This window comes from Hyperolius riggenbachi, chromosome 2 (genome assembly GCF_040937935.1).
Source record: "Hyperolius riggenbachi isolate aHypRig1 chromosome 2, aHypRig1.pri, whole genome shotgun sequence".
In the NCBI taxonomy this organism is placed as follows: Eukaryota; Metazoa; Chordata; class Amphibia; order Anura; family Hyperoliidae; genus Hyperolius; species Hyperolius riggenbachi.
Genome location: NC_090647.1, coordinates 415,189,490 through 415,216,273, shown reverse-complemented (window position 1 = coordinate 415,216,273; position 26,784 = coordinate 415,189,490). Strand labels below are relative to the sequence as shown.

Below are 26,784 nucleotides of genomic sequence, written 5' to 3'. Positions count from 1 at the left end.
AGCAGACAAAGGGTTACCAACCTGAGTTTAAAAATTAGCTGCACTACCAAGGTTCCTGAACCGACACAGCTGAGAGATCAAATTTCACTTGCGATTTGTCACAGATGAGGGGGAATTAGACAGGTTAAACTCTCTAAATACATACAGGGTGCATTTCTCTATGTTTTCCTTCTGTCCTGTGCAAGAGTGCAGGTCCACTTTAAAGTCTGACTTCAGCTACAGACCTGATTGCTTAGTAAGCAGAAGGCCAATATTTGTGTGAAACAGAGCTACTACACATAGAAATCCTGTCACATGACCGGAGGCTGCCCAGCTGAAAGACTCCACAGGCAAACACTGCGATTCCAGCGCTGGAGACTTGGGCGCAGCCGGCGCCACCATAGGCCATAATAGGAATTGCGGCTATAGCAGCGCACAGGAGTAGCTTCGGTGCCGTCAGAAGACGGAGCTGAAGTTACTTTTAAAAACACAATAATTCGCCTTCCAGCAATTGCTGGAAGCTGAATTATTTCATTCCCCACCATCCATAGCGGCCTGGAGGGGGAATAGTATTTTACACGGCCGGGAACTTGTGCAGCAGCAGGATCAGCCATATACCGGCTGTATCCTGCTTCCAAGTCTCCCGCACCGATATCTCTCGTACGCCTCAACAGTAGGCTTTGTGGTAAGTGCTTAGTGCCGTGCAATTTGCAAGGGGTTCGCACAAACAGAGCTTTCTGATAAGATTGCAGCATGAAGCTTTGTAAATTCTGAATAAACTTCCTGGGAGGGGCTTGTGAGCAGGACCTAAAAATAGTGGGGGTGATGGGGGTGCACACAATTCACACCCACAGCTCAGTGGACTTGCTCTTGCTGTATAACGCTCTAGGCATCTGCATGTTATACATGTAGTCCTCCAAACGCAGGTGGATAGAAAGTCCATCAATGTCAACTATATGAAAAACAAAAATTTGCTTTCTTAAAACAGAAAGAATTTGCAATAATTCAGGTTGGAGTGAGCCTGAGATGTCTCCCAGTGCAACACTGCTGAATATATGCAAATTAACCATTGTTATCCTTAGAAGCTAAACACACCTCCAGAACCGCTGGAATGCAATGATGTGTCAGCTTGTTAATTTGTACAGAGCCATAATAATCCAACATGCATACAGACCTTTTCAGATTGTTTAATCCTCATCAGTGCATGGCATGGATTAATTCGACTAACTATATGTGAGAATTCACTTACCAGGGGATTCTACCTGCCCCCTGCAGCCGCCCCGTGCCCGCGCAGCCACGGAACGATCCTCCACTCCCCCGCATCGCCTAAGTTTTGATTTCAGCAACAGAGGCAGTGGCCGGCCACTGCGTCTGCGCAAAACCAGATTTTCTGTGAATCCAATATTGCGAGATTTAATAGTGGATTCACATATATTGACCCACTACAATGTCACATGTAAAGGGAAGCGTTGTTTTAACATGTAGCAACTAAAAGGGGTTCATTAACTGTTTCCTCAGATGGGATCATTTAATCAGATTTGTGGGATCGTAAGTAATCATCAATGGTTCCCAAAAAAAAGGATCGATTAGGGCACTTTCTGTCTTCAGATATGATCATAAAATACAACATCCTGATCAACAGAACTCTGTATTCCAATCGACCACAGAATCATTTCACAGCGATTTTCTCCACATACTGTGGTTTTCTGTACAATTGTACAAGAATTATGGGATTGGTGAGAAAGTATTTCGGACTTGATATGACCCATTCACCATGTTTCACAGGTAAAAGTTAAATGGACACTAGAAGCCTGTTTTAACACTATTAAAACATAAAAAAAATAAAATAGCTAGCCTCCGCATGGAAAACTATATAACACAGCAGGTGTTCAGAGAGACAGGCAATTCAAAGCTTAGCACCTGCTGAGAAGCTGCCATAAGCAACATCAAAGGGAACCCCCCGAGCTACTGAATGAGGTGAACAATATATATCTAGAACATTCCATACTTTACAGCAGAGAAAACCTCTCAGTGAGAATATAGCATTTTTTGTTAAGGCAATGAAGACTGAAAACAACTCACACAACACCTAATCTGGGCTGTTATTGCACGCTATCCAGTCTTCTCATAAGCTGCGCAACTGCTGCCATCCGTTTCAGAAATACACGTAGCAATTTACATCTCAGCGGACATTCTTCGCTTCACACGACTTTTATACACAGCTGTCCCGCCAAAAGATATTCCATTAGCCTGAATCTCTTGAGGAACCTCAACTACAGTAACAGATGTAAACTGCTTTTACTCAGAGGAAAAATGGGAGAATTTACAGCAGCCTATTTTCAGAGAAAGAGTCTGTGCTTCAGGAATGCGGACGACAGCTAGGGCATGTGTTTGTAGCTAGATGAGAATTGCTTTCAGCAAGTTTTAAAAAGTGTCTCACAGCAACCGAGCAGAAAAAAAAAATCCCCACAGCAGCAGCTGTATGCGAGCTGGATGATTTGCATGCAAAGCAAAGCAGCATCCAGGCGGCACGTAACGCGTCTTGCCATTTCTCAGAAGCTATAAGATCCAGGAAGCCTGCTCTGCCGATCTATAAAGGTTAAGGAGACTGCTCAGAGATGCTGCGAATGTTGATTCACTGCCTGGCGTTCAAGCTTGTTATTAGTCAGCAGGCGGAGGGAGGGGGGAGTGAGGAATAGCTCAAGTGCGTTTTATTCATTCTGAAGCAAACCAAGCAGGGAGACAGCACGCTAATCTGTGCTCTGGGCGTGCCTGACCTAAGGAGACGGTCGCTAGGATACAGCATGAAGCCTTTTTCATTTAGCTAGGGCTACACACATTAGACCTAAATGAGAAGAGGAAGCGTAATGAGATGCTCCCCCTAGTCAGGGAACGATACCCATGTGTCACGTGGCAGGATCAGATGCGGGCAACCGCATGGTACCAGCTCAGGGATCAGCTTTCTGACACGCAGGAGGCAAAGCAAGTATGCTCCAGTAACTCTACAATCTATTCCAAATGGCATCAGCCACTATATAATGTTTCAGTCTGCAAGACAGTCTGAGATAAAGCAGAAAAGCGAACTTCAACGGACAAGCAAATGTAATTTTCATGGTGAAGTGCCTGTAACCCTAATTAAGCCTACTGCAAACACCTAAAATGGGAGTTTTTATTTAGATTTGGAGTTATTATTTAAGTAAAATTCTTTAACTTATTGGCAGTTATTCCCCAGTTTAGGATTAGATTAAACAACGCCCCAAACTCTGCTATGGCATTCTTTGTCGCAGGATTTTGAAGCAGTTTGCTTGCAATTTTTTTTTTGTACTAGAATCAAAATTGTGAAAATTTCTAATCGGTGAACTGACAAGTGGCAGCGATTTATTTTTTTTCCAACAGCATGCCTGTGGTCTTCAGTATAAATAATGTGGGGCCTTACATAGGCACCCTACAAAAATCCCCATTCAGCCTATGTGCCTGACCTACAGGAGCAATGGCTCACACTTGAGTCAAATAAGGCCTTGTTGCTATGGGTGATGGACAACAGTGTGAGTTCACTTCCTGTCACCTGCTCCAATGAAGTTTCTGGACATTTGCAGGGAACCAGAGGCACTCAAGGCTAATAGTATTAAAGCAGCTGACCTGCAATGAGTGATTTACATCATACAGCAACCAAATGACATCTGAACCATACTGAACTCCTTGTTAACTGTGCAGACCAAATCAACAAAGCTTTATTCACAAAGCCAACTCAAGATTTAAACACTAGTGTGCCTTATGAAATGTTTACTAAACCAGGAAATCCAGAATTTGCAAATCATGCCCATCTGGCTTTAGATGTCTGAGAAACAAGGACTTGTGCTGTATTTGTACCTACCCCCAAGTTATTTATTCAACATCAATTATGCTATAAAGCCAGACAATAGGTTCATAATTGATAGCAGAGTTATTATTTAATGGTGATGTATTAGGAAACCACCACTATGTGTATTCTTGGTAATGAGAAAAACGTTGGCATTACAGATTTCTCTTAAAATGAAAGCCACCATAGAAGTTTCACAATGACGTTTCAGGATGAGAAAGTACAAGTCATAAAAAAAAACTGTTCCATTAACAAGTTACACAAAGTAAGTTTCAGGCTGCATCATTTTCTTCATCATACAAAAGAAATGTGAAAAAAAAAAATCTTCTAATGACTTTCATGCTTATTTCATCAACATGTGATGAAAGAAATAGATGTCAGGAGTATACATGTAATGAATGGCTTTCACATATGCAAACAGCATGGAATGTTGCCAGTTTTCTCGCTTTATTATTTGGACAACAAAGAGTATGAACTAATTTGAGGACCTCTGCTTTGGGGGCTGCTGCTCCAAGGGACCACTACAGCAGAGGGGCACTGCTCCAGGGGACCACTACACCAGATGGGGACTGCTCCAAGGGACCACTACACCAGAGGGGCTGCTGCTCCAGGGACCACTACACCAGAGGGGCACTGCTCCAGGGGACAACTACACCAGAGGGGCACTGCTCCAGGGGACAACTACACCAGAGGGGCACTGCTCCAGGGGACAACTACACCAGAGGGGCACTGCTCCAGGGCACCAACTACACCAGAGGGGCACTGCTCCAGGGGACAACTACACCAGAGGGGCACTGCTCCAGGGGACAACTACACCAGAGGGGCACTGCTCCAGGGGACAACTACACCAGAGGGGCACTGCTCCAGGGGACAACTACACCAGAAGGGCACTGCTCCAGGGGACAACTACACCAGAAGGGCACTTCTCCAGGGGACAACTACACCAGAGGGGCACTGCTCCAGGGGACTACTACACCAGAGGGGCATTGCTCCAGGGGACCACTAAACCAGAGGGGCACTGCTCCAGGGGACCACTACACCAGAGGGGCACTGCTCCAGGGAACAACTACACCAGAGGGGCACTGCTCCAGGGGACAACTACACCAGAGGGGCACTGCTCCAGGGGACAACTACACCAGAGGGGCACTGCTCCAGGGGACCACTACACCAGAGGGGCACTGCTCCAGGGGACAACTACACCAGAGGGGCACTGCTCCAGGGGACAACTACACCAGAGGGGCACTGCTCCAAGGGACAACTACACCAGAGGGGCACTGCTCCAGGGGACAACTACACCAGAGGGGCACTGCTCCAGGGGACAACTACACCAGAGGGGCACTGCTCCAGGGGACAACTACACCAGAGGGGCACTGCTCCAGGGGACAACTACACCAGAGGGGCACTGCTCCAGGGGACAACTACACCAGAGGGGCACTGCTCCAGGGGACAACTACACCAGAGGGGCACTGCTCCAGGGGACAACTACACCAGAGGGGCACTGCTCCAGGGGACCACTACTTATGCTATGTACGACTTCCCGCTCTGGTGCCGATTTCTGCTCGTCTGAGAACCCGATTAGTTGCTGAACCCTTGCCTGTCTGAAAACCCGATCTGTTGCCAACCTCTGCCAGTGTATTTGACCTCTCTACTTGTATCATCTACAGGATCATCGGTGTACCAAGTCATTGCAGTACCAGACTTGGACTGCGGGAGTGCCACGTCGCCAACCTGGTCACGCGCTCCGGTGTCACGCCATCGGTGTCGTGAGCACCATTGCCCCTTGTTTACTGTAAGTACCTGTTCCAAACTCAGGGTAAACAGTTGACAAGCTGCAAGGGTCGCTGCTCTCAGCTCACTAATATCCTATATCCGAGGTACGTAACACTGAGGGAACCACATACCATAGGAAGAATGTTGTACTGGGTAACCATGTCTGCAACCAACGTAAAGCAGAACTCTAAAAATTGCAAGACAGACTATGTAAATTGTTTTCAAAACACAACATCTACAAGAGTACTTTTTTTTTGGTAGAAATTGAGCATTGTTAAAGAGTGATGAGAGTACAGTACTCTTTTTTGCGGATACCAGCATGTGGGGAATGGTTTTCTATTACATTTCAGGAAAAAATGCACACTAGCGCGTACCAACGCACACTAACGCAAATGCATGCCCAATGCAGCGGATCAGGTGTAAAAGGAGCATGAGAGCACACAGACACTTGGTTAACAAATATGAACCATAAGGAAGGGGTTAAACACATATGAACCATAAGGAAGGGGTTAACCAAACCCCATGAGAAAAAACAACATGGCTCCCAAACAGAGTGATAAAGCCACAATAGCAGTTCTTTTTCCATGTACAAACCATAACAAGTTGTTTTATGGATATCTAGCATTACTTTCTTTGAGTGTCTTTAATACAGCATAAGTAAGCACAATGGAAACGTCCATACCTCATATCCCAGCCGTGCTGCCCTCTGTAAGAGCGTCTCCCCTGCATTTTTGTTGACAATGAGACGGCGTGCTTCTGGTGGCATGGGGCGACACGGTGTAGACTCATAAAGATGGTTGGGCAATGGAGACAACTGTGATGAATTTTGTAGAAAAGATATATGGTCCGGCATTCTTATTGGAGAGTCCTCTGGCGAGAGTTCGGCTTGTTTCCTAAGAGCCCTCATAATGACCTATAAAAGGGATAATATACACAAAGCTGTAGTGATTGCTGAATGCTTACACACAATGTGACACAGGATTCCAAAGAGACCTGAGAAAACCAGTTAGACTTTGTTAAATACTAAAGATGGTATTGAACTTCCACATACTGCAAAACCTCTCTCGTATAAAGTGAAATAAGTAAAATGATTTGCAGGTAAAACAGGACTAACAAAGATTTTGTATCTCAAACATCTTCCTTTATTGTGTGACACTAAAAGACCCACAGGCTCTCCCCCAATAGACATATTAAAACTGGCAGCATTTATGTGGGCACTTTGCTTTAACCACTTAAGGACCGGGCTCTTTTTGCCTGATCTGTGCAGCGTGGGCTCTCTAGCCCACAGCACAGATCAGGTTTGCAGCATGGCGATCAGACTTCCCCCCCCCATTTTTTCCCCACTAGGGGGATGTCCTGCTGGGGGGGAGTGATCGCCGCCGGCTGCCTGTGATTTGCGGGGGGGCTCTCCTCAAAGCCCCCCTCCGCAGTGATTTCCGCCCTCTCTGCCCTTACCTCCCTCTATGGGCTGCGCAAGATGGATATCCGTCCTGCGCTGCCTAGGATAGGCTTCAGCCTATCAGATGCCGGCGATCCCCGGCCAATCAGAGCCCGGGGATCGCCGATCTCCTTTACGTAGCGTAACGTATGATGTAAACAGCGGGGATTTCTTCCCCGCGTGTTTACATTTAGCCTGCGAGCCGCAATCGGCGGCTCGCAGACTGTTCACGGAGACGGACGTTTCCATGTAATTCCACTTACGACCAGCCGCCGCCTATTGGCGTTAGGCGGTCGTTAAGCTAACATCAGCATTTGGGAAGGAAGTGATTGAGTGCTATCAGTTAGGGTTGGATATTGTTTGGGACAGTTAGCGTTTAGAGAATATGAGCAGTTAGTTTTATTGGCTAAAGGCTAGGAAAGGGTTTGCCTGTGCCAAAATGTGTGGCACTCCTACCCACACTGCGTGGCATTCTGTTAATCATGCTGCGTGGCCAGGGCCGGATTTGTACTTTTTGCCGCCCAAGGCCACTGTCACCAGCCACTCCCCTTCGGTATAGGTAGCAAGATGACCCCTCCCCCTCCCCCTTCCCTCCAGCATTGGTAGCCAGATAACCCCTTCCCTCCAGTATAGGTAGCCTGATAACCCTCCCAGTATAGGTAGCCAGATAACCCCCTCCCCCCTTTCCCTCCAGTATAGGGAGCCAGATGACTCCCTTAATCCCTCCTTTTCCCACCCCCCCTTCAGTATAGGTAGCCAGTTCACCTTCACACCGCAGCAGCCATCAATTATCACTCATTTCTCCACTCGTCTCCAGTGCAGAAGCTTCCTCTTCCTTTCTGTCTCCAATGCTGCCCAAGTCCATAGCCACTGGCCGCAATGCAAATGTGCACAGAGAGCAAGATGGCTACTGCACAGGCGGCTAGCAGCAGAGTACTGGTCAGGTGCTCGCCTGATCTCCCTGCTTTGCAGCATTTGCAAGCTTGCAAATTCTGCACCAGTTTAGTCTGCTGCTTTGGTGCCCTTGCTCCTGTGGTGCCCTAGGCCATGGCCTAGGTGGCCTTGGCCTAAATGCGGACCTGTGTGTGGCACTCCACTACCCATGCATATACAGGAACGCTTGGCTTCAGCTCCTAAATCCCGGGATCTCTTCTTGTATTAAGACACCTGCTGGATATGACTGGATGTAACCATACCAGTGTAATCAGAGACTAGTATGAGCGGATGACTGGCAGCCACCATCACGGGATAAATACAATTCGATTGCTGGCTGTGACTGCTCATCACCAGCGTTTGGCTTTATACATGGAACATGAACAAGGCCTGTGCACACTATCACACAAGTCCCCATTTTTCCAAACCAAATAGAAGAGCTGCAAGAGGTTCTGTGGGCCTCTTAAGCAGCACAAACTTGAGAACAAGATTTGTAAAAGTTCAAATGGCATTCTGGAAAGGAAGATGTGGCTGATACTTGCTTAATCTGGTTTACGAGCAACTGTTGTGAAATAGATATTGCAACAGGTGAATTTAAAGTGATTGTCCAGCCAAAAAAAAAACATTCACTTACCTGGGGCTTCCTCCAGCCCGTGGCAGTAGTCCTGTGCACTCGCCGCAGCTCCGATGGCTCCGATGGCTCCCGGTCTTCTAAGCTGGTGCAGCCAACCTCGCCAGGTTGAATTCTGGGACAGCTTCTTGTGAGCTCCACCGCGCGGGTCACGTGGTCCCTCAGACGTCATCAGGACGGTACTGCGCAGGCGCAAAACTACTGCGCCTGCGCAGTACCATCCTGATGACGTCAGAAGGACCACGTGACCCGCATGGCTTCACCAGCGGATAAGACTGGGAGCCATCGGAGCTGCGGCGAGGGTACAGGACAGCTGCCACAGGCTGGAGGAAGCCCCAGGTAAGTAGATTTTTTTTTCTAGCTTGGACAATTCCTTTAAGATGACATCTAGGTACATTATAAACCACTGAATAGTTACATATTAAAGTGAGTGTAAAGCCGAAAAAAAGGTCAAGACACTTAACTATGGACAGGGAAATGTCTGGATCCTATAGAGCAGTGTTCCCAGCCCTGTCCTCAAGGCCCAGTAAGGGCTCGTTTCCACTATTGCGGTGCGGAATCGCCTGGATTCCACCGCTGATGAAATCGCATGCAGGTGCGTTTTTTGTTACGCGTTATTTTACGCGATTACGCATGCGATTTCGCATAGGTTAGGCTATATGCGTTTTTAACCATGTCACTGCCTGTGTTAATTTACATTGGTTCCTATGCGGAATCGCACGCGTAATCGCGTAAAATAACGCGTAAGAAAAACGCATGCGATTTCCCTATTAAATACAGTGCCTGCGATTCGCATGCATTCCACTCGCAGGCGAATTCTGCGGCTCTTTTGTGCGTTTTTTCACCGCTGAAAAAAAAACGCACCTCAACAACGCTACAGTGGAAACAGGCCCATCCACTTGCATTACATGTGCGAATCCGCATGCGTTGGACGCATGCGGATTCGCGATAGTGGAAACGAGGCATGTTTTGTGGAAATCCACAGAGGTAGTTAGTTAATCAGCGCTGCTGAGACACTAATTACCTCACCTGTCAATGTTTGTGGTTTTCTGCAGTACATGCACTATTGGTGGGCTTTAAGGACAGGGTTGGGGAACTCTGCTATAGAGCCTTCCCTGTCTTCTCCTGGTCCCTTGCTCCAGCATTGTCAACCCCCCCCCCCCCCCCCTTGTGTGTACTCTCCCAATTACACGCAGTTGTGCATGCACCGTACCCTGTTGCATGCACGGTCTTCAGAAGCCCTCTGGTACTTGAGTGCTTCTGAAGCATCAAATTAAACAAGGGTGATGGTGCTGGCGCAAGGGGTAAAAGAGAGGACAAGGAAGGCTTAATAGGATCCAGAGCATTTCATGTCCATAGGTAAGTACTGTATTTTTTTTTTTATTTGGGGGGGGGGGGGGGCTTTACACTCTCTTTAATTGTAATAAACGTAAACCCTAGGTTTTATTGTCATTGCTAATGTTCTGGGTCATTTTATCAACTTGGTATTCCTAATATCTCAGAAGGAAAATACATTTGCTTTATGGCTACATATGTTACATATGTGCTGTGAGCATATGAAATTAGCACAGTATGAAGGAAGCACATGCAATCAGTGGAGCACCAAACAAGTGGGACGGAGCAAACAAGAGTATAAACCCAGCAGACAGAAAACAATGCTGCAAAATGAAGGCCTTCAAGACGTCTAGAGAGAAGCAGGAAATGTTAGAAATCTATAAGCTGGTGTGACCTTGTCATTGAACTGCACACTAGTTAGCAAAGAAGCAGCTATTAATCCTTTCATTTGTGAAATGATGCCTGTCGCACAGAATAGGTTGTGGACCTTCCTTATTAATTCTTCAGGCTCTGCCATTCATTACAGATGAGACAAAGTAAACATGCAGTGGCTTACTAACAGCAACCTGCAACCAGGAGCAGAAAACATATGCTGCTCATGAAAAATATCAAATCCCCATAAACTGCTTAGCACAAATGTCTTATGCTGGGCATACACGGGTCGATCCGGCGGCCGATTAGCCGCCGGATCGACCCCCGCTTGTCCGCGCAGATCGATTCCCGCCGGCGCTTCTTATCACCCGCTCCATTCGCCGCTATTGTCCACCTGCGGGGATCGAGTGCGGAATCGATCCCCACGGTGATCGGACACGTCGGATATTATCAATCGAGCCATCAGGCTCGATTGATAATCCTCCCCTCGATGCCGTGTATGCCCAGCATTACACAGCAATGTAGAAATCGATATTTATCCAGCAAATTTCCAATTAGGGCAGAACCAATTGGCTCAGGATATCAGACCATCATTGACCAATGTATGCATAGCATTATCTCGTCTGGACAATTCTTTATACTCCCTGTGACCTGTTAAATCCTCAGGGTTTGTTTATGTAATGACCTTGTGACAGAGGAAATATTCCCTAGGTGGGGAAGAAGAGATTGCTAATGCAGAGAGAAGGAGCATACCTATTAAGTTTTCTTATCTATCATATACAAAGCCAATTGAAGAGTATTTCTGTCTCTACCATCTGTTTGTGCAGTGTGAAGGATAAATGCCCAATTGATTTACCTAAAATATCTTAATTTAATTACTGTGTGCAAAAAATAAATTAAAACAAAGCCATAATGACCAGACCTGAATAAGCCATGACCTCCCTGACTGGATGAAGCTATTGGTATTTTAAGTTTTGCAAAGAAAATCTGAATATTTTGGCATCCAGAGGGTGCAGAGTATTAGATGAATATGTGCAGATTAGCCTCCATTCCCCAACACTGAGAGACAGCCTATTATTGTTTGCTGCTCCCTCAAGTGATTGGAAGAGTCATAGGTTTCCTTCAGATAGGGCACTACGCCTATAGTGCATTCGCTTTAAGATTTCTATGTCAAGGTGAACAGGGAAACTGTTTTGACATGACTTCTGTATGGTATTGTATAAAGGTGGCACGCATCTCCCTAGGCCCTGGTGCCCAAAATGTGTCCAAGCATGGCAAATGTCACCAACAAGCCAAGTACAGCACACAGATTTAATCTACAAAGTGATGTGATGATTGGTTGTGTTTTGACAAGGAAAAAGACATGTGCCAGAGCTCCAAAAGTCAGAACACATTTTTAACTGCATTTTTCCCTGTGCAAATACTGCAGCTTTCTGAAGCAAGCGTAATGGGAGAAAAGCCCAGAATGAACAGGATACAGGTCACCTTCCTCCATCGCACACAACAGGCTGCTATCTGAGTGACCTGCTTCCTCTACAGACGGTGAAGTCCTCTACAGCTACCCCTTCCCTCCTGCGAGACTGTTACTTTGTATCTCTGCCAGCAGAAGGCCTGGCAGCACATCAACCCAGGCCAACACAGCGTAATTCAGAGCATTAAAAAAAATCCCACTAAAACCCAACATATATACAGCATATGTGTGTGTGTGTGTGTGTGTGTGTGTGTGTGTTAGTGTTATCAGGACGCTAGGAGTATTTATTACAAGGGCATAATATATAATAAAAGGGTGAAGAGATTCAGCCCGCTATATTAATACATCCAAACACAATACCTTCTCATCTGTGCTTCCTATATCCATGCTGTCATCGCCAGCCAGCAGCAGTTTTTTCCTCTTCCTCTCCTGTGGAGTCATGTGCTTTGTTTTGCACTGCCGTTTTCCAGAGGGCTTCTCGCATTCTGTGTAATCCTCAGGCAATGACGTGACTTGGAGACCCCCCTCTTCATCTGTGCACGGCACGTACGCCTTGCGGCCTTCTCTAATCTTCTGCTGCTTGGCTGCTAACCTGAGGGCTGGGGTGGGGTTTGGCTGACTCTGCCGTTTGCTGCTTGAGCAGCCGGGTGGAAAGCCTTTCACATGCGGAGATGCTGGAACGTCTGAAGATCGGGGAATAAGGCAAAGGAAATGAGCAGGGAAAAAAAAAATAAAAGAAGTCAAGAAGTTAAATTCAACACAGCTGGAAAACTAAAATGAATATGGATTCTTGCTGAAAAATCCCTCCAAATCTTGCTATCCCCATCTCATTAAAAATTAAACAGCAATTATCTCCCTTCAAAAGCATAAATAAATATATATTAGCGCATTCTGCGATCCCCACGGGCAGTGAAGTACCTTGCTCAGAGATGCAGTTCTTAACATGGTCGGAGCCAACAGAGATTTTGCTTTCGCATTTAGCCTTGATTAGCTCCTCGCGCAGGTTCCTCTGCTTGTCCTCGGCTTCAGCAATGTCACGGCTCTCTGGCAGCTCCTTCCTATTAAGCTGCCCCAATTCCCGGAGGTGCTGCAAGTGGCGCTGTTTTTTAGGATGCAGTCCTGTTAACTCAATGCACACTTTCAGGTTGGTGACTTCATTGCAATGGGACTCTTCAATGGATTTGGTGGATACGTCATTTACGTCTCTCTCAAACCAGTCATCTGAAAAGAAAATAATCAATTTAACAGACGGTTTATTGAAAGAAATCTGACAATGCAGCTGGCGCTGACTTCCCTAGATGACACTGTGGAAGCAGCACTTGAGTATAAGAAGCCTTGTCAGCCAAACAAAAGTCATCTTTAAGCACAACTCTGCCTTTGTGAAAGGGTTATAATAGAAGGCAGTGAAATCAATTTCATAAATAAAGTTTATTACTCAAAAAGTTTCAATAAGCCTGTACAGGGCTTTGACAAATCCAGTGTGCACTGCTGCAAATATTTAGTTCTTCTAGATGGCTTGGGGACAGTCAGCAGGGTAAGTTACGGAAAGTTGACACAACAAAGTGTGAATTGTGTAATTTGGGCCCATTGAAAATTACTAAATTGCGAACCAGCAAACTGGAAATGATAATAAAGGTCAATGCTGATTATATTACTGCACAGGTCTGCAAAATAAGTTTGAGAAGAAGTGATATGAAGAGATACGGAGTTACCCTTTAAGCAGTTTAATACATTGAGCTAAGTGGTAGCCTCACTGTGAGAACACATTTGCTCCTTTCATTGTAAAATAATGTTTGTGCACCCATAGTTAGCATACCCACTAATAACACTACTCTATATTCTATATTCCTTTTCCACAACCCAACAGACAGTAAGCGTCTGTTTTAAATTTTTCATTATTTTCTAAGGGTGTTATTATTATGACAAAATCAGCCTATTTTAATAATATGAATAATGTGACAAAATCCAACTAAACCCCAAAATGAGGTTGTCCAATTCTGAAAGCACTCTTCGTTCAGTGTGCATAAGAAGTATAATTTTCATGCTGCATTTTAAAATGTAAAAATGGGTTTTGTAGCTGTGTTTGTGTACAGCTGTACAGTGATCCACACAGACACAAGACCCCAGCACAGGCGGGCTTTCCTGTTCAGAGAGAGCTCTACATATTCCTCTTCCTGTGGACTAGAAGTCTACAACAGGCTGTGTGCTCATAGTGTGCAGAGACCAGTATGGCTAATGACAGATTTGCTAATTATTTCTATGCTCCGGCTTTGTTCTACCTCTGTCGCTGCCCTTTGCCACAAGCACCAGCCACCTGCTTGGTTCTGTAATGCTGGAAAATGTAGCATGGACTCTATTGTTCCTACAACTTTTGGAGCTCCATGATCTCTACTGATTGACCCACCCACCAACTAAAATCTACAGAGATCAGAAAGCAAACTGTATACAGGCTGAAAAGTACATGCAAAATAAGGGTTTCCTTCATGGTTTACTATTCCCTTATTAACTTGATTGCGTTCATTTTGGTTTTAGATGAGATTTAAATAATGAGACCCCAGTGGGGCATGCAGAGCAGCAAAACCAATTGTAAAGTCTAAAAATAGTGCCTTGCTCAGTCTCAAGACCTGGTTTGAAAAGTAAAAAAAAAAAAAAGGAAGTGTTATCTTTTGTCCGTTAACTCTGGGTTTCACAATCATTCACAAGTGTCTGCTTCCCTCTTCCTTCTGGGGATATTATATCTGCCAGACTGCCACAAACTGCTGTTGTAAGACCCAGGAAGTCTACTCACCAGTCTTTCTCCTTTTCACTATGGTGTCATCCTGTGCCTCCACATTACAGTTAGCACATTTGTCTTGATCTTCTGCAAAGGTCTCTGGGTGTTTGCGCTTCAGTCCCACACCTTGTCCCTGGTTCCCTAGGTCAGCTGTGTACTCTGGGTTCTGTGCCAGCACATCAGAGCAAATAAGATTTTCTGCAGGACACTCTTCACTGGGGACCTCCTTTTCTTCATATTGTGATGTGTCAATCACGTTGCCACCGCTGTGCTTTACATCATCTGGAAAATACAGAATTAAGATTAAAGCTGCACATAGAAGCCAAGCTTACATAAAACCTGCAGGGCATTTATGTAGTGGCTGCCTGATTTTATCATGCTATACTGTACAATAAAACTTTTTCTAGAATACCCCTGACCAGTCAAGAAAAGAAAAGGTGTTTCATAGCAAGGATGATTATACCTATGAGTTATAAGTGTTTGTTTACTTTATCAAGCATACATTTATTAATACATGTATCTCCATAAAGGTACATTTATTTATCTCCATAAAAGTTCCCATATATACACCTCAGCTACTCTTTCTAAAATAAACTACACTACTAATATCCTTGATTGCCATAATTCAAACCACAGTTATGTCCAAGTAACCAGTGTACATAGGAAAGTCTGTGGCCTGTGGATCTTCCCACCACTAGAGAGCGCCTGTGCGAATAAGCAACACCAAGTCATGTGCTTTACATGCCTATGACTAGCCCACTCTAGTGGCAGACAGGGATGTTCACAGCTAGTGCAATCAAGAGAAATCATGATGTACTCAGAACTAAGTCATACTAGAATCTTTTTTTTTGCATGGCCAGTTCAGGAACATTTCTAAACCATATAAAGCACCTTGCCACTGCTTCACCACTAGAATTAGGATTTAAGCTGCCTGATTATGTGTGTTCTGCATAAAAAAAATGAGTACATTATTTTACACCAAGGGAAACATGTTGCTAGTTGCAGAGAATACAGCCTTTCTGTCAAAGTGAAATGTCGCTCAGAATAGCAGCAGCCAACTGAGAAAACAGCGAGACTGTTTCTCCACACAATCATTCAATTGTCAGAAAGTAGTTCTGCTGGAAAAAAAACAAACACTGTCTAGCTAACAAGCAGTTCTTAAATATTTTAATATAGAAAATTTATTTTTTTAAATCTGCCTATTTATAGTGCAAATCCAGTCACAATTTACAGTTCAATACATATTCTGTGAAAAAGCAAATCTATGCTGGTTATACAAAAGCTGATAACTGATCAGGCAGACTTGTAATGCACATTGTGGTAATGCGCACTGAAACTCACACGGGTTGCATTTTGCAAGCAAGCAACCTTGTAAGTCATCCATGAAGAATGCAGCAAGTTTGCAGCACACTGCTGTAATAAGTCATCTTTAATAAAAGCATATTTCTACCTGGATATTTTCCCTTTGTTCAATATCTCTGTTGATTTCATCTTAACTATATGTTAAATTCCTGATTAAAGTAGGGGTGAGAAACCCAGTTATCAATGCAATACAAAGCTATGCAGACACTAATCACATTCTGCTCCTGTCCACAGTCTGCTCTTCTTCAACACTGCACTATAAAAGCAAGGCTTTTCTCCCTACAGGTATCACCGTGGGGTGCCCAAGACACAATTGTGGGTTCACCAACTGCCATCCATGGACGACTTTTGGTGGTTACTAATAGTCTCTGTCTTGGAGGTGCTGTGATCCAGTTGTTCAGCCATCACAATCTGGTCCTTGCATAAAGCTGCTCAGATCCATAGGCTGGCTACAGATGCTAGTTTCTCTTGGCCAAGGCGATCATTTGTGATCATCTTTGGCAAAAATATAACAAAATAAAAGGTGTCACACTTCACTAAATAAGTGGCACACAAGCGCTATTGTTTAGCATCCACCCCCATCTCAACAGTACAGTAAAGGTTGCCACTAATATGTCCTGACAAGTGCCTGTATAATGAGATATGGGGTATTCTCGCTCGCTCCACCTGCCAGTGGTTTCAATGCTGTGGCTCTTGGTTATACTCCCAACAGTAGCATTACTTTGGACAAAACGATTTTTCAGCAGGCATGGCAGACAGCGCTGATGATCATGTCGTTTTTTTTCTATGCTTACTCTGCTATCTTCCTATCTTGAGACTGCAGATTTCCAGTGCTTCCTGTTTTCAAAATAACTCCATCAACGCAAAGCAACTGCAAAGTCCCCTCGCTCGCTAGATCAGAGCGGGAAGTATCTGCGGCCTGCTTGCCGAGCACTGCGCTAGACAGAGCTCTTCTGCTATCTCAGCATTATCTCTTACTGGCAGCTTTACAGAAGTACCCGAGACTTTCCACTCAGACAGCGCCGCATCTCATACACAAGAAATGCAGAACGCTCGCCGCCACACAGCTTCCCTCCAGCGATCCGGAAAGCACGCACACATCACGCATTCTTCCTTCACAAGCCCCCTCTCACTGCTGCTGAGTGACAATCCGGGGACATCTCGGCGGAAACATCACGCGCACAGAGTAGCAGGTTGTGAAGCGGCCCTCCCCCCTCTTCCCCCGGAATGTGCCTGGGAAAAGGCAGTGATGAGATCACACACACTCCCCTGCACTCACTCGCTGACGTCTCAGGACTTCACATTCGCCTGTCGCTTCATTATCTCCCGGGCCGGCCGCTCACGTGACCTGCACAGATGTGATGCTTGCACGCCAGTTGCTTAGATCATCCGATCATTTGATCTGAAAACAATCATATGACTCATATGGCACATGCATCCCATAATCTCTCTTCCGTGCCGGGGAACGTCTCCGCAGAAACATCGCCATAGCAACATTTACAAGTCTCCTGGGCAACCAGAACAGCTTTGCAGCAACTCCAGTGGCCCCCGGCTCACAAACTGGCTGAAATAACAGCTCTATTAAAGCGGACCTACTCTGTATCGAGGAAAGTTTAAACTCATACTTGCTAACATACCGAAAGTAATATTCTGCTTTTATAACATTTCCTGGAGGCATACTGTGTTTCGCACTAAGGGCCTGGAATAGCATTTTCCACCTTATCATGTACCTCGTCCTTCAGTCTACGATTCCCAACAGCCCCCCCACAAACACAAACCTCACGGAAGGATAACCAGGAGATTTCTGCATAGACAGAGGCCCAAACTCACGTGAATCCATTTACTACTACTAATAAAAAAAAAATACAGTTTCTTGGGAAAATAATATTGACCGGGTATATTATGACCGGAAAGCAGATGCAAGGGTCTGCGTCATAGGACTGTGCTCTGAACTAAAACATTTGTAAAAAAAAAAAAAGTTTTACAAACATTTCAATTTATAAAACGTTTAACAATGTTACTTCAAACTCGTCTTTGAAGTGTAGCTCCTAATAAAGCAACATTTCCTCAAGTGTCTCTTTGTAGAATGCAGTCTATGATATAAAACCAGAGAACAAGATATGGCTGTTTTTGTTTGTGTATTATTTTAGGTTAGTAAACTTTACAGCAGATTACAAATAAAGTATTAGGGACCACAACAAAGCCTAACAGTGTTTAGGGATTTATTGTTGCTAGCAACCCCTCTTGTGAAGTTGCCACTTATTAGAACAGGGAATGTCTGGGAATCTCTGCAGGACACAGACTTGCAACTGCATGATCTGACAGTTTTAATTGCAACATTTCCCAATGTCTAAAATGAAAGAAAAACCTCTGTCTGGCTGGAGCTGTACATCGATTCCTGTGAAAAAAAAATAAGCTGTGCAAAGTCTGGATGTAGCTCTGAAATCAGTGGCTGACACAATTAGATAGGTCCTCTCCATTTTTGATTACCAAATGAGAATTCTGTATGCTACACTGCAGAATCCAGGACACCCATGGCTCTGTCTCAGGAGTGCTGATTTCAGATCAGGGCCTAGCCTTTATGGAACTCACTTGTATACATGAATGATGTCAGAGCTGTATATGCCAGAGCAGTCCTCTTTATAAACAGGAGATTAACTCTTTGGGAATGCCTTGCTAATACAGGATAAGGCGAAAGTTCAGACACAATCTCTATTAGGCCTCTTTTACATGAGCTGCTTGAGGCAGTGCATTAACTGACCCCCAACTGCTCCCATGAACCACTCAGACACTCACTAGCACTTGGCATAGAGCCATCTATCATATGGAGGCACATCAGAGTGTGGTCACAGATATTCTTAGGCCCCCATACACATGCTTGATTAAATTTAGCTGAGGTGGCTGATAACTGCCTCAACCAATAATCCAGCACGTGTACAGCAACGCCCAACTTACAAGTGATCCGCCAGGCGGATCAACTTGGCAGAGTGACAGTCGATTCCTTTGGGCCGCTGCTTGCCCCGCCCACAGCGTGACACCACACACCTGTCGGCCCTCTGCCCCCTTGCATAGCAACGGAACGTGTCATCAACAGATGTAATGGTGGGCGAGGCAAACACAAGGACAAAGGTATTGGCTGTTGCTTGGCCGAGTTGATCCTCCTGATGAATTGCTGGCCGAGTGGAGGTCGGAGACCACTGTACACACGCTGGATTATCAGTCATCAGCCACCTCAGCCGACTTTAAAGAGAACCTGAACTGAAAATAAAGAGTCAAAATAACCATACCCAGGTCATACTTACCTCCCACGTAGTCTACTCCTCGATCTCTTTCTCCTCTCCTGCGTCCTGTTTGTCCCCTGTGATCAATGGATTTTTCCATCCTCCATTTTAAAAAAGTGACCATTACCTCCTGACAGCTTCCTGGTCAGCGCACTGTTAAACTGTAACATCACCCACTTGAGCCATAGGGAAGCATGGACATTACCTTGCACATTCAGTTGTAACTGACAGCAACTTGTATATTTCAGTTCTGACAAAATATTGTCATAACTGGAAGGGATCACTGTAAGAAGAAAATGGTGAGCTTCTGAGAGGAACGGACTGTGAGGTTAGTATGCATTTTTCATTTGCAGCTATGTCATGTGTTTATTTTAAATATTTTTCCTCGCTTTAGGTTCCCTTTAAGCTAGTGTATGTACAGGGTTTTAAGGCCTAAAACTATCAAGAAATGATGTGAGATTTATTGGATTTCATCTGAACAGCATACACAAGTGAGAAAACTAAAGCCTCATACACACTGGAAGATAAGTCATTGCTTGAAACAGCCATTGAAAGACTGCTCCACAGTCAAATAGAGAATATGTCAAGCGATGTGATGTGAACAACAGCAGAACACAGCAGCTAAAATACCAATTGTAAACTGATACGATTGTTAAACGATGCATGATATGACGTATTAGAAAAAGACCATAGGGGGAAGTCCTGTTTATGCATCATTTAAAATCTAAAGAGCTCTGTACACATTGCTGATAATGAACGATTATTTTCCAAAGTGGTAAGTCATTTTTAAGGCTTGTACACGCATGCAACTTTTTTGCCCAACTATCGCTCCAACTTGGTGTTTTGAATATAGTTGCACATGTGTACGGACAACAAACAACTAGATGACCAACTGATAATTGGGCAGTTTGCCCAATCCAACTGGTGGTTCAACTGACCAACTATCGTGCAGGTTGGCCACGTGCATAAAAGTCATTTGAACAACTTGTTTTCTGAATGAGGATATGGTGCACGCAGTATATACAGTAAATGAGTTGGTTGTTTAGTTGGTCAGCACATGTGTACATACTTGTCCTATAAACAAGTCATGTGGATTGTCAAGTTGTGCACTTGGTTGTACAGATGCACGTGTGTATGAGCCTTACGATATTCAAAATAAGCAGAGTCAGGGATCTGTTAATTATCATTCCCTTTAGCCGTTGTCTGTGCTTTTGATTTTCAAATGATACTTGGACAGTGGTTCATCCATTGGTCGTTTCCAACAATTTAATTTGTTGTGCATATGTAACACCTAAAACCCAGCCTGGGATAAGCAATGAGAGAGAGGGCAGCCAAAGATCTACTAGTTTGCATTAAGATTAATATTTAGTACTGGAAGCTTTTAGGTCTGTCTGTATTGCTGCACTGCAGAACAGGAAGGAGTTAATGTGCGGTGGAGAGAAAACACTGGCAAGCAGCTGTTTCACACCACAGAGCTGTGAGGTGGTAATGAGACAGAAAATATTCCGCTCTACACACTCAAGCTGCATACATGGCTAGAGACGATTTCAGCTGCAACGGCAAAGCAGCACAAGGCTTCTGAATAGGGCTCACAGTGGGGATTCACAGAGCCCTGCCATCCAAGCTCGAGTGGCAATTAACACAGATGGAGCTCCAATACCCATTAACCAGGCATTGTACAGTAACCCTAACCCCTATTGTGCCACTAATGTGTACGCAACATTAACAGACACGCCGGAAATCGTGCCGTCACATAGGGAGATCAGTGTGATCAAGTTCATATCAGCACTCTCAAAGCACCATTTTACAGAAACAGTCCTGTCCACATAGTGATTACGGTACCTTAAAGCAAACTTCTTTGTCCCAAATGAATAATGAAGTGCAGGTGTATAGTTAGCATCTGTAATCATATCCTCTTTTTTGTATAAAGGGACTTCAGTTTTGTAGTGTGTTTTTGTGTTTCTAGGTTGTTGCAGGTTAGGTTTTCTGTTGTGTGATCCTCGTATTATACAACACAAAGGCCTCTGCCCACCTCACTGCCCATAAGCCGCTGGAGTATTAGGTGACCCAAGTGCTCTCCCTGTCATTTAGTCTGTCATCAGGAGACAATATTTAGCAGTATGAAGTATTATCTGAATTCACCATGGCATAATGCAAAACAAAAAAATACTACGGCAGTCTTTTTATCTTAAGGTGGACCTGAACTTTTGCACAGAACAGTAGGGAAAAAAAGAGAGAAAAGCACCCTGTATGTATTTATGTATTTAAAAAGTTTAGCCTGTCTAATTCCCCTTCATCTATAACTAATCACAACTGTAATTTTCTCTCAGCTGTGTCAGCTGGCTGCCTAGGAAGAACAGCTTATTTGTAGAGGTTAATCCTATGTCTGCTTCCAAGAAAGCAGGAAGTAGACACACTGCAATTTATTGCAAGGGTTTGTATCAGCTGTAACAAAGAAATGTTTTTCTTTAAAGGTTATTATGTTATTGCTTATATTTTAGAGCAGAGAGGAAGTTCTGGGTTCAGATCGGCTTTAAGGCGGCCATACACAAGTCAATTTGTTACTAATCAAATTCTCCATTAGATACAACAAGTTAAAAAAAAAAAAATTTTGAAGCCAAACCTGCCACAATCAGAAGTGCGATTCTCATCAGACTTGTATTTAAATCCAACTAACATCAACTGAGTTTACTACCGTATATATCCTTCTGCATTGCTCAATGCAGTGGATCAATTTGGAACAAAGCAACTGAAGCCTCCCAAACTGTCCAAAGGCATTATCAATCAGACCCTCAGAATCATTAAAAAGCTATCGATCAATATTACTATCTGTTCGGCTATCAACTATCTGACCAATGAACAGCGAAAAGTTGGACTGTCTGCAGTCGTGTGATTTCAGTATGTTGAACAACAATCAAGTACATGTGGCAAAGGACTAAACGAGCGATTGATAACTGGCTGGTGGTTTCCTCGATTCATATAGCGCATGAACTCACACGACTGTTGGGTGATATCGTGCAGATGGCCATGTGTGTACAACGTCATTTGAACAACGTACTTGTTTTGAATGCGGCCATGTCGTACAATCTGTCATATCACTTGCATGCACAGTATGTAAATGAGTTGAATGTTCTGTGGGAAAATACAAGTTGTGTAAATGGTTTGTTGTGGTGCCGGTCATGTCATGGTGCTGGTCACGCACTTTGTTGGATGTGTGTACATTGGATGTGTGCACTATTAGTGTGTACAGAAACAAAGTGGGCTAATGACATCTATATGAATAGGATGGATTGTTTCACTTAAAGAGAACCCGAGGTGGGATTTACTTATGCTAGTGGGGCACAGAGGCTGGTTGTGCACACTAACACCAGCCTCTGTTGCCCCATGGTGTGCCTCCAAGACCCCCCTGCGCGCCGCTATACCCCCCGCAGTGCTGGCGACACACCTGTTAGCGCCGCTCCCCCAGATCGGCGCTACCCGCCCGCGACCCTTCCCTCCCGCTGATTGGAGGGAAGTGACGCAGGCGGGTAGCGCCGATACGGAGGAGGCGGGGGAGTGGCGCTAACACAGGCGAGAGGTAAACATTGTGCTGGCGAAATGCTGCGTGTCGCCAGCACTGCGGGGGGTATAGCAGCGCGCAGGGGGGGTCTTGGAGGCACACCATGGGGCAACAGAGGCTGGTGTTAGTGTGCACAACCAGCCTCTGTGCCCCACTAGCATAAGTAAATCCCACCTCGGGTTCTCTTTAAATATACAGCTGTAACCATAATGATGTATAAGATGGACAGCACTTTGGAAATGGTATTCTTATAAAGGGCCTGAGCATTCAGTGCATCAAGTTTATGTCAATTATTCTCCTTGGCTTCCCTTCAGGGCTGGTTCACATGGGCTTCTGCCCGGCTTTGAGCAGAGTCCCGTTCATCGGCCTTGTCTGGAGGCTTTTGGCTGCATTTTTTTGTCCCTGCAGGGGAACACGAAGACACAGCGGTAATCGACCCTGGACGCCGCATGTAACATCCAGGGTCACCAGGAATCGACGGTAAAAAAAAAAAAAAAAAAAAAAAAAAAAAAAAAAAAAAAATCGGGATTGTAACGCTAAATTTGCGCAAACACTGGTAAATGATACACGCCGCCCGATACAATCGCTCCCATTTACTTGAATGGGAGCGTTTAACAACGAGTACCGGCCGCTAGCGGTAAACGCCCACCAAGCATCCGTGTGAACCGGCCCTAAAGGTTTTCCAAACTCCTTTCTGTGCACTTCTCTTCCCACAGTTGTGCTGTCAGTCTCTGTAAAGTGTAATAATCCTCACAATATCACTGGGCAGACTGAGGGAATGGCTACATCAGACAGAAGAGCCTCTTCAGACTGTCAACTTTTCTACAGACTGTAACAATGGCATGTAATGTACACATTCATTTCACGAGATGGATTCTGGATTCTGCTGCGGCTTTAAGAATCAAGAGCTCCTCATCTGAGGTCTCCTTGAAGGATCTGCAGACCTCACCACCAAGCATTCAGGTAACTATTTCTCAGTCTAGTCACTAAATAGTTCACATCCTATTCACAGTATTTAGTTATAAAAGTCAGGCAATTTATCTATTAAACGAAATTCACAGAATTTACAGAAAGTCCCATACAGCAGGACAGAGCTAACCAGGATGGATTATATGAGGCTTTAGTGAGAAGTACTGAGGTCTTACAGAAAACCACAAGACACTGAGGTCTGGCTGTTGGCAGAATGCCCATACACTCTGCATCACCCAATCCCCCACCCTCCCCTTGGCTCCAGAATCTTTATTGTACCAATGCCTGGAAAACGCCAAGTCAAATCTAACACATACTGGATTCAAACTGGAGCCCACCATCCCAGGCGCTTTAAACTATCTTTTCTTAGTCAAAAAGCAGGCTCCTTGCTGGGCCTCTGTGTCCCGTTTTCCTCACCTTCTGTTTGGCTGATGAGGGATTCTCCTAAGGTTAGAGAGGCTACTTTGTTATATTCCACTGCAGTGTTGGCTTGATCCCGCTCACTCTGATTGTATTTGCAACTTTCCAAGTCTTTGGTAGGTGTGTGGTCCTCTCGCTCTCTCATTTCAAGCTCAGAGAATCGCATCATAGCACGCTAAAAAGAAAAGGGAAATCAACAAACATTCCTTTGCTACCAAGTTCACAACACACTTGTCCACTGTGAGCGAACTATGTAACAAAATGAATACATTGGCTTATTGAATGAGGCAAAGAACAATGAGAAGGTGTTTTAACCTATAGCAACTAACCTACAGTCATAGTTAACTCTTCCAATCTGATTAAGGGTGAATATGATTAGTTGCCATAGGTTACAGCACATCATTCCAACTCTTTGCCCCACTTTCCAATTAGTTAAGCTGGGTTGTTTTGTAGTAATAATAAGGAGACTATACCCAGAAAATGCATTGGCCTTCAAACAGAAAAACATAGAGAATTATTAACATTAAATGCGATTAGTCTTTAAGCCATATAATCAATGCAAATTGTTATTGTGCTGATGTCAGGGGGACAGGTGCGTCACATGGTGATGGCTGACGCAAAGTGTTTACTGTACTGCAAGACAACTGTCACCAAAGGCAATTGTGCTCACAGAAGGACCTATGTCTTGATTTGCTCCAACTACAAAATTGGCGATGGCTAAAGAACAGAAACATAACTAAGCTATTCACATCCTTTACTTCATAAACTGAAGCGGATATCATGTGCAATCTGCAAGGACATTAAACCTTATGATTCGTTATTACACTGCAGTATTTATTTGTGCCTCTGTGTGGCATTGCCCCAATCGTCGTAATGAATGGAGTCACTGCTGCCCCAGATAGCAATGCAGGTGGTAGGACCTCCAAATATCCCTAGTGGACAATTGCCTCAAGGGTCAGTCCACACAGACTAATGGTACCCTCTTGTTTTTGGGTGCCTAAGCAGGCTTGATCACCTTTGGTAGCCCCACTCTCATTCTTAGGCTCTAGGTGCACATTAACAATCCAATATCTGGAACAATGGACCGTTGGCTCAATCGGGCCCGTCAACGAAGGAGAAAATTAACAATCCAATCAGATTAAAAGAATCATTTGAATATTTAGATAGATGGAACGATTGATAGAACCATTGTTCAACGTCAATTGCCATCATTAGCAATAACCGATGCAATCGATCGTATGGTCAATCGTTCAGGAGATTGTGATGTTAATGGGCACCTTATTCTAATCTACTGTGCATAAGACAACTTGAGAACAGTAGATCTAATCAAATATGTGAGAAACTGGGACAGAGGCAGGATACCACATATAGAGAATGCTATGCAGAAGTTCCCAAGAGCCTATGGGGACATTGTAAGGTAGACACCAGACTCAAAGATGAGTTATAATGGCTGTAAAGCAGCACTGCCCATTTTTCCCAACAGCAGATGCCCTGCCAGTTGACGACTGGAACGTATTCAATACTGAGCAACAACTGAGTGGAGTGCTGGATACACACTGTTAGCAAGTTAGTAGTATGCAGAATGCACATATGGGAACAAATTGGCTATTTGGGACTTAAGCTTTGTACACAAACTCAATCACCATTGTTATAAAATGGGTGATCCTCAATGGGCTGCAATGAAATAGGTCACAGTACCTTTAGAATACGATGGTCTGCTGATTGTATATTTAGCGGAAGCGCTAAAATGAGGACCCCCAAGTGTGTAACTAGCCGCACATGAGTAGTAGTATGACTGTTTGTTATCGTTCGATACGAACGACTAACAGTGATTATTGTTTAAACCAATCTGCCAGAAAGGGAAGATCTAAATGGACAATAACCGCTGTCTTTTACCATCATTGGCGCACGATTCTCAGCCGTGCAGATGTACCTTGCTCATCTTGGGCGACAGCGGCTGAGCAGGTGTACAGAGCTTTAAGGATTTGGTATGTGTCAACAGCTGATTGTGGAAAGAAATGCAGACATATACATATCCAACTTTTTTTTTTTATGTCATCACCTCATTCAGCTTTAAATTAAATATCAGATGGCATGAAGGAGTTAACCCTGCAACCTATGTCCAACTCATTTCCACGGGTATAGTCACCTTTAAAAGGAGAGCGGTTATGAATTTGTGATGCGACTCCTGACATTGGAGAATTAATACTGCAGCTGCCCGGTCATTCTCTGGAAATTATTCATGAAAAGCACACCTCTGCCCTCTCTGCACGCTGCCAGCAGCTCAGCAATGGAGGAGGAGCAGAACTTTAACTCTTTGCAAGCACAGTGACACAGAATTAGGTTCTCTAATATCTACAGGGGTGGAAACACATAATTCAGTCTGTTGTTAAGTTTGACTCTACAGAACACAATGTATCAGTATCTACTTTTATACAGACTGTGAAATATGTAACAAATTTATCTCAGAGGTAAAGGGTCTGAATAGCATATGGGAATCTTTGTCCCACAAAATAATGCTTTTATGATGCTTTAAATGAAAAACTATAAAGCATTATCATGTCAGACCATCTCTTGACATCTGTAGGTCACTATATTGTGGAGTGTAAGGTTCTCCCTTATGCTACATCCA

General features: G+C 44.4%; 1 protein-coding gene across 6 annotated transcripts in view; it reads right to left on the bottom strand.

Annotated features, from left to right (window-relative positions):
• BCOR (BCL6 corepressor) overlaps positions 1 to 26,784 on the bottom strand; it is a 337,930-nt gene that overhangs the window by 9,349 nt on the left and 301,797 nt on the right. For all 6 annotated transcript variants that reach the window (XM_068269861.1, XM_068269862.1, XM_068269863.1 and 3 more), the window contains 5 exons: positions 24,150 to 24,327; positions 14,577 to 14,843; positions 12,707 to 13,009; positions 12,149 to 12,471; positions 6,291 to 6,521 (listed from right to left, as the gene is read on the bottom strand). In XM_068269861.1, the coding sequence (XP_068125962.1) occupies positions 6,291 to 6,521; positions 12,149 to 12,471; positions 12,707 to 13,009; positions 14,577 to 14,843; positions 24,150 to 24,327 (1,302 nt within the window). The remainder of the gene's footprint in view (positions 1 to 6,290; positions 6,522 to 12,148; positions 12,472 to 12,706; positions 13,010 to 14,576; positions 14,844 to 24,149; positions 24,328 to 26,784) is intronic.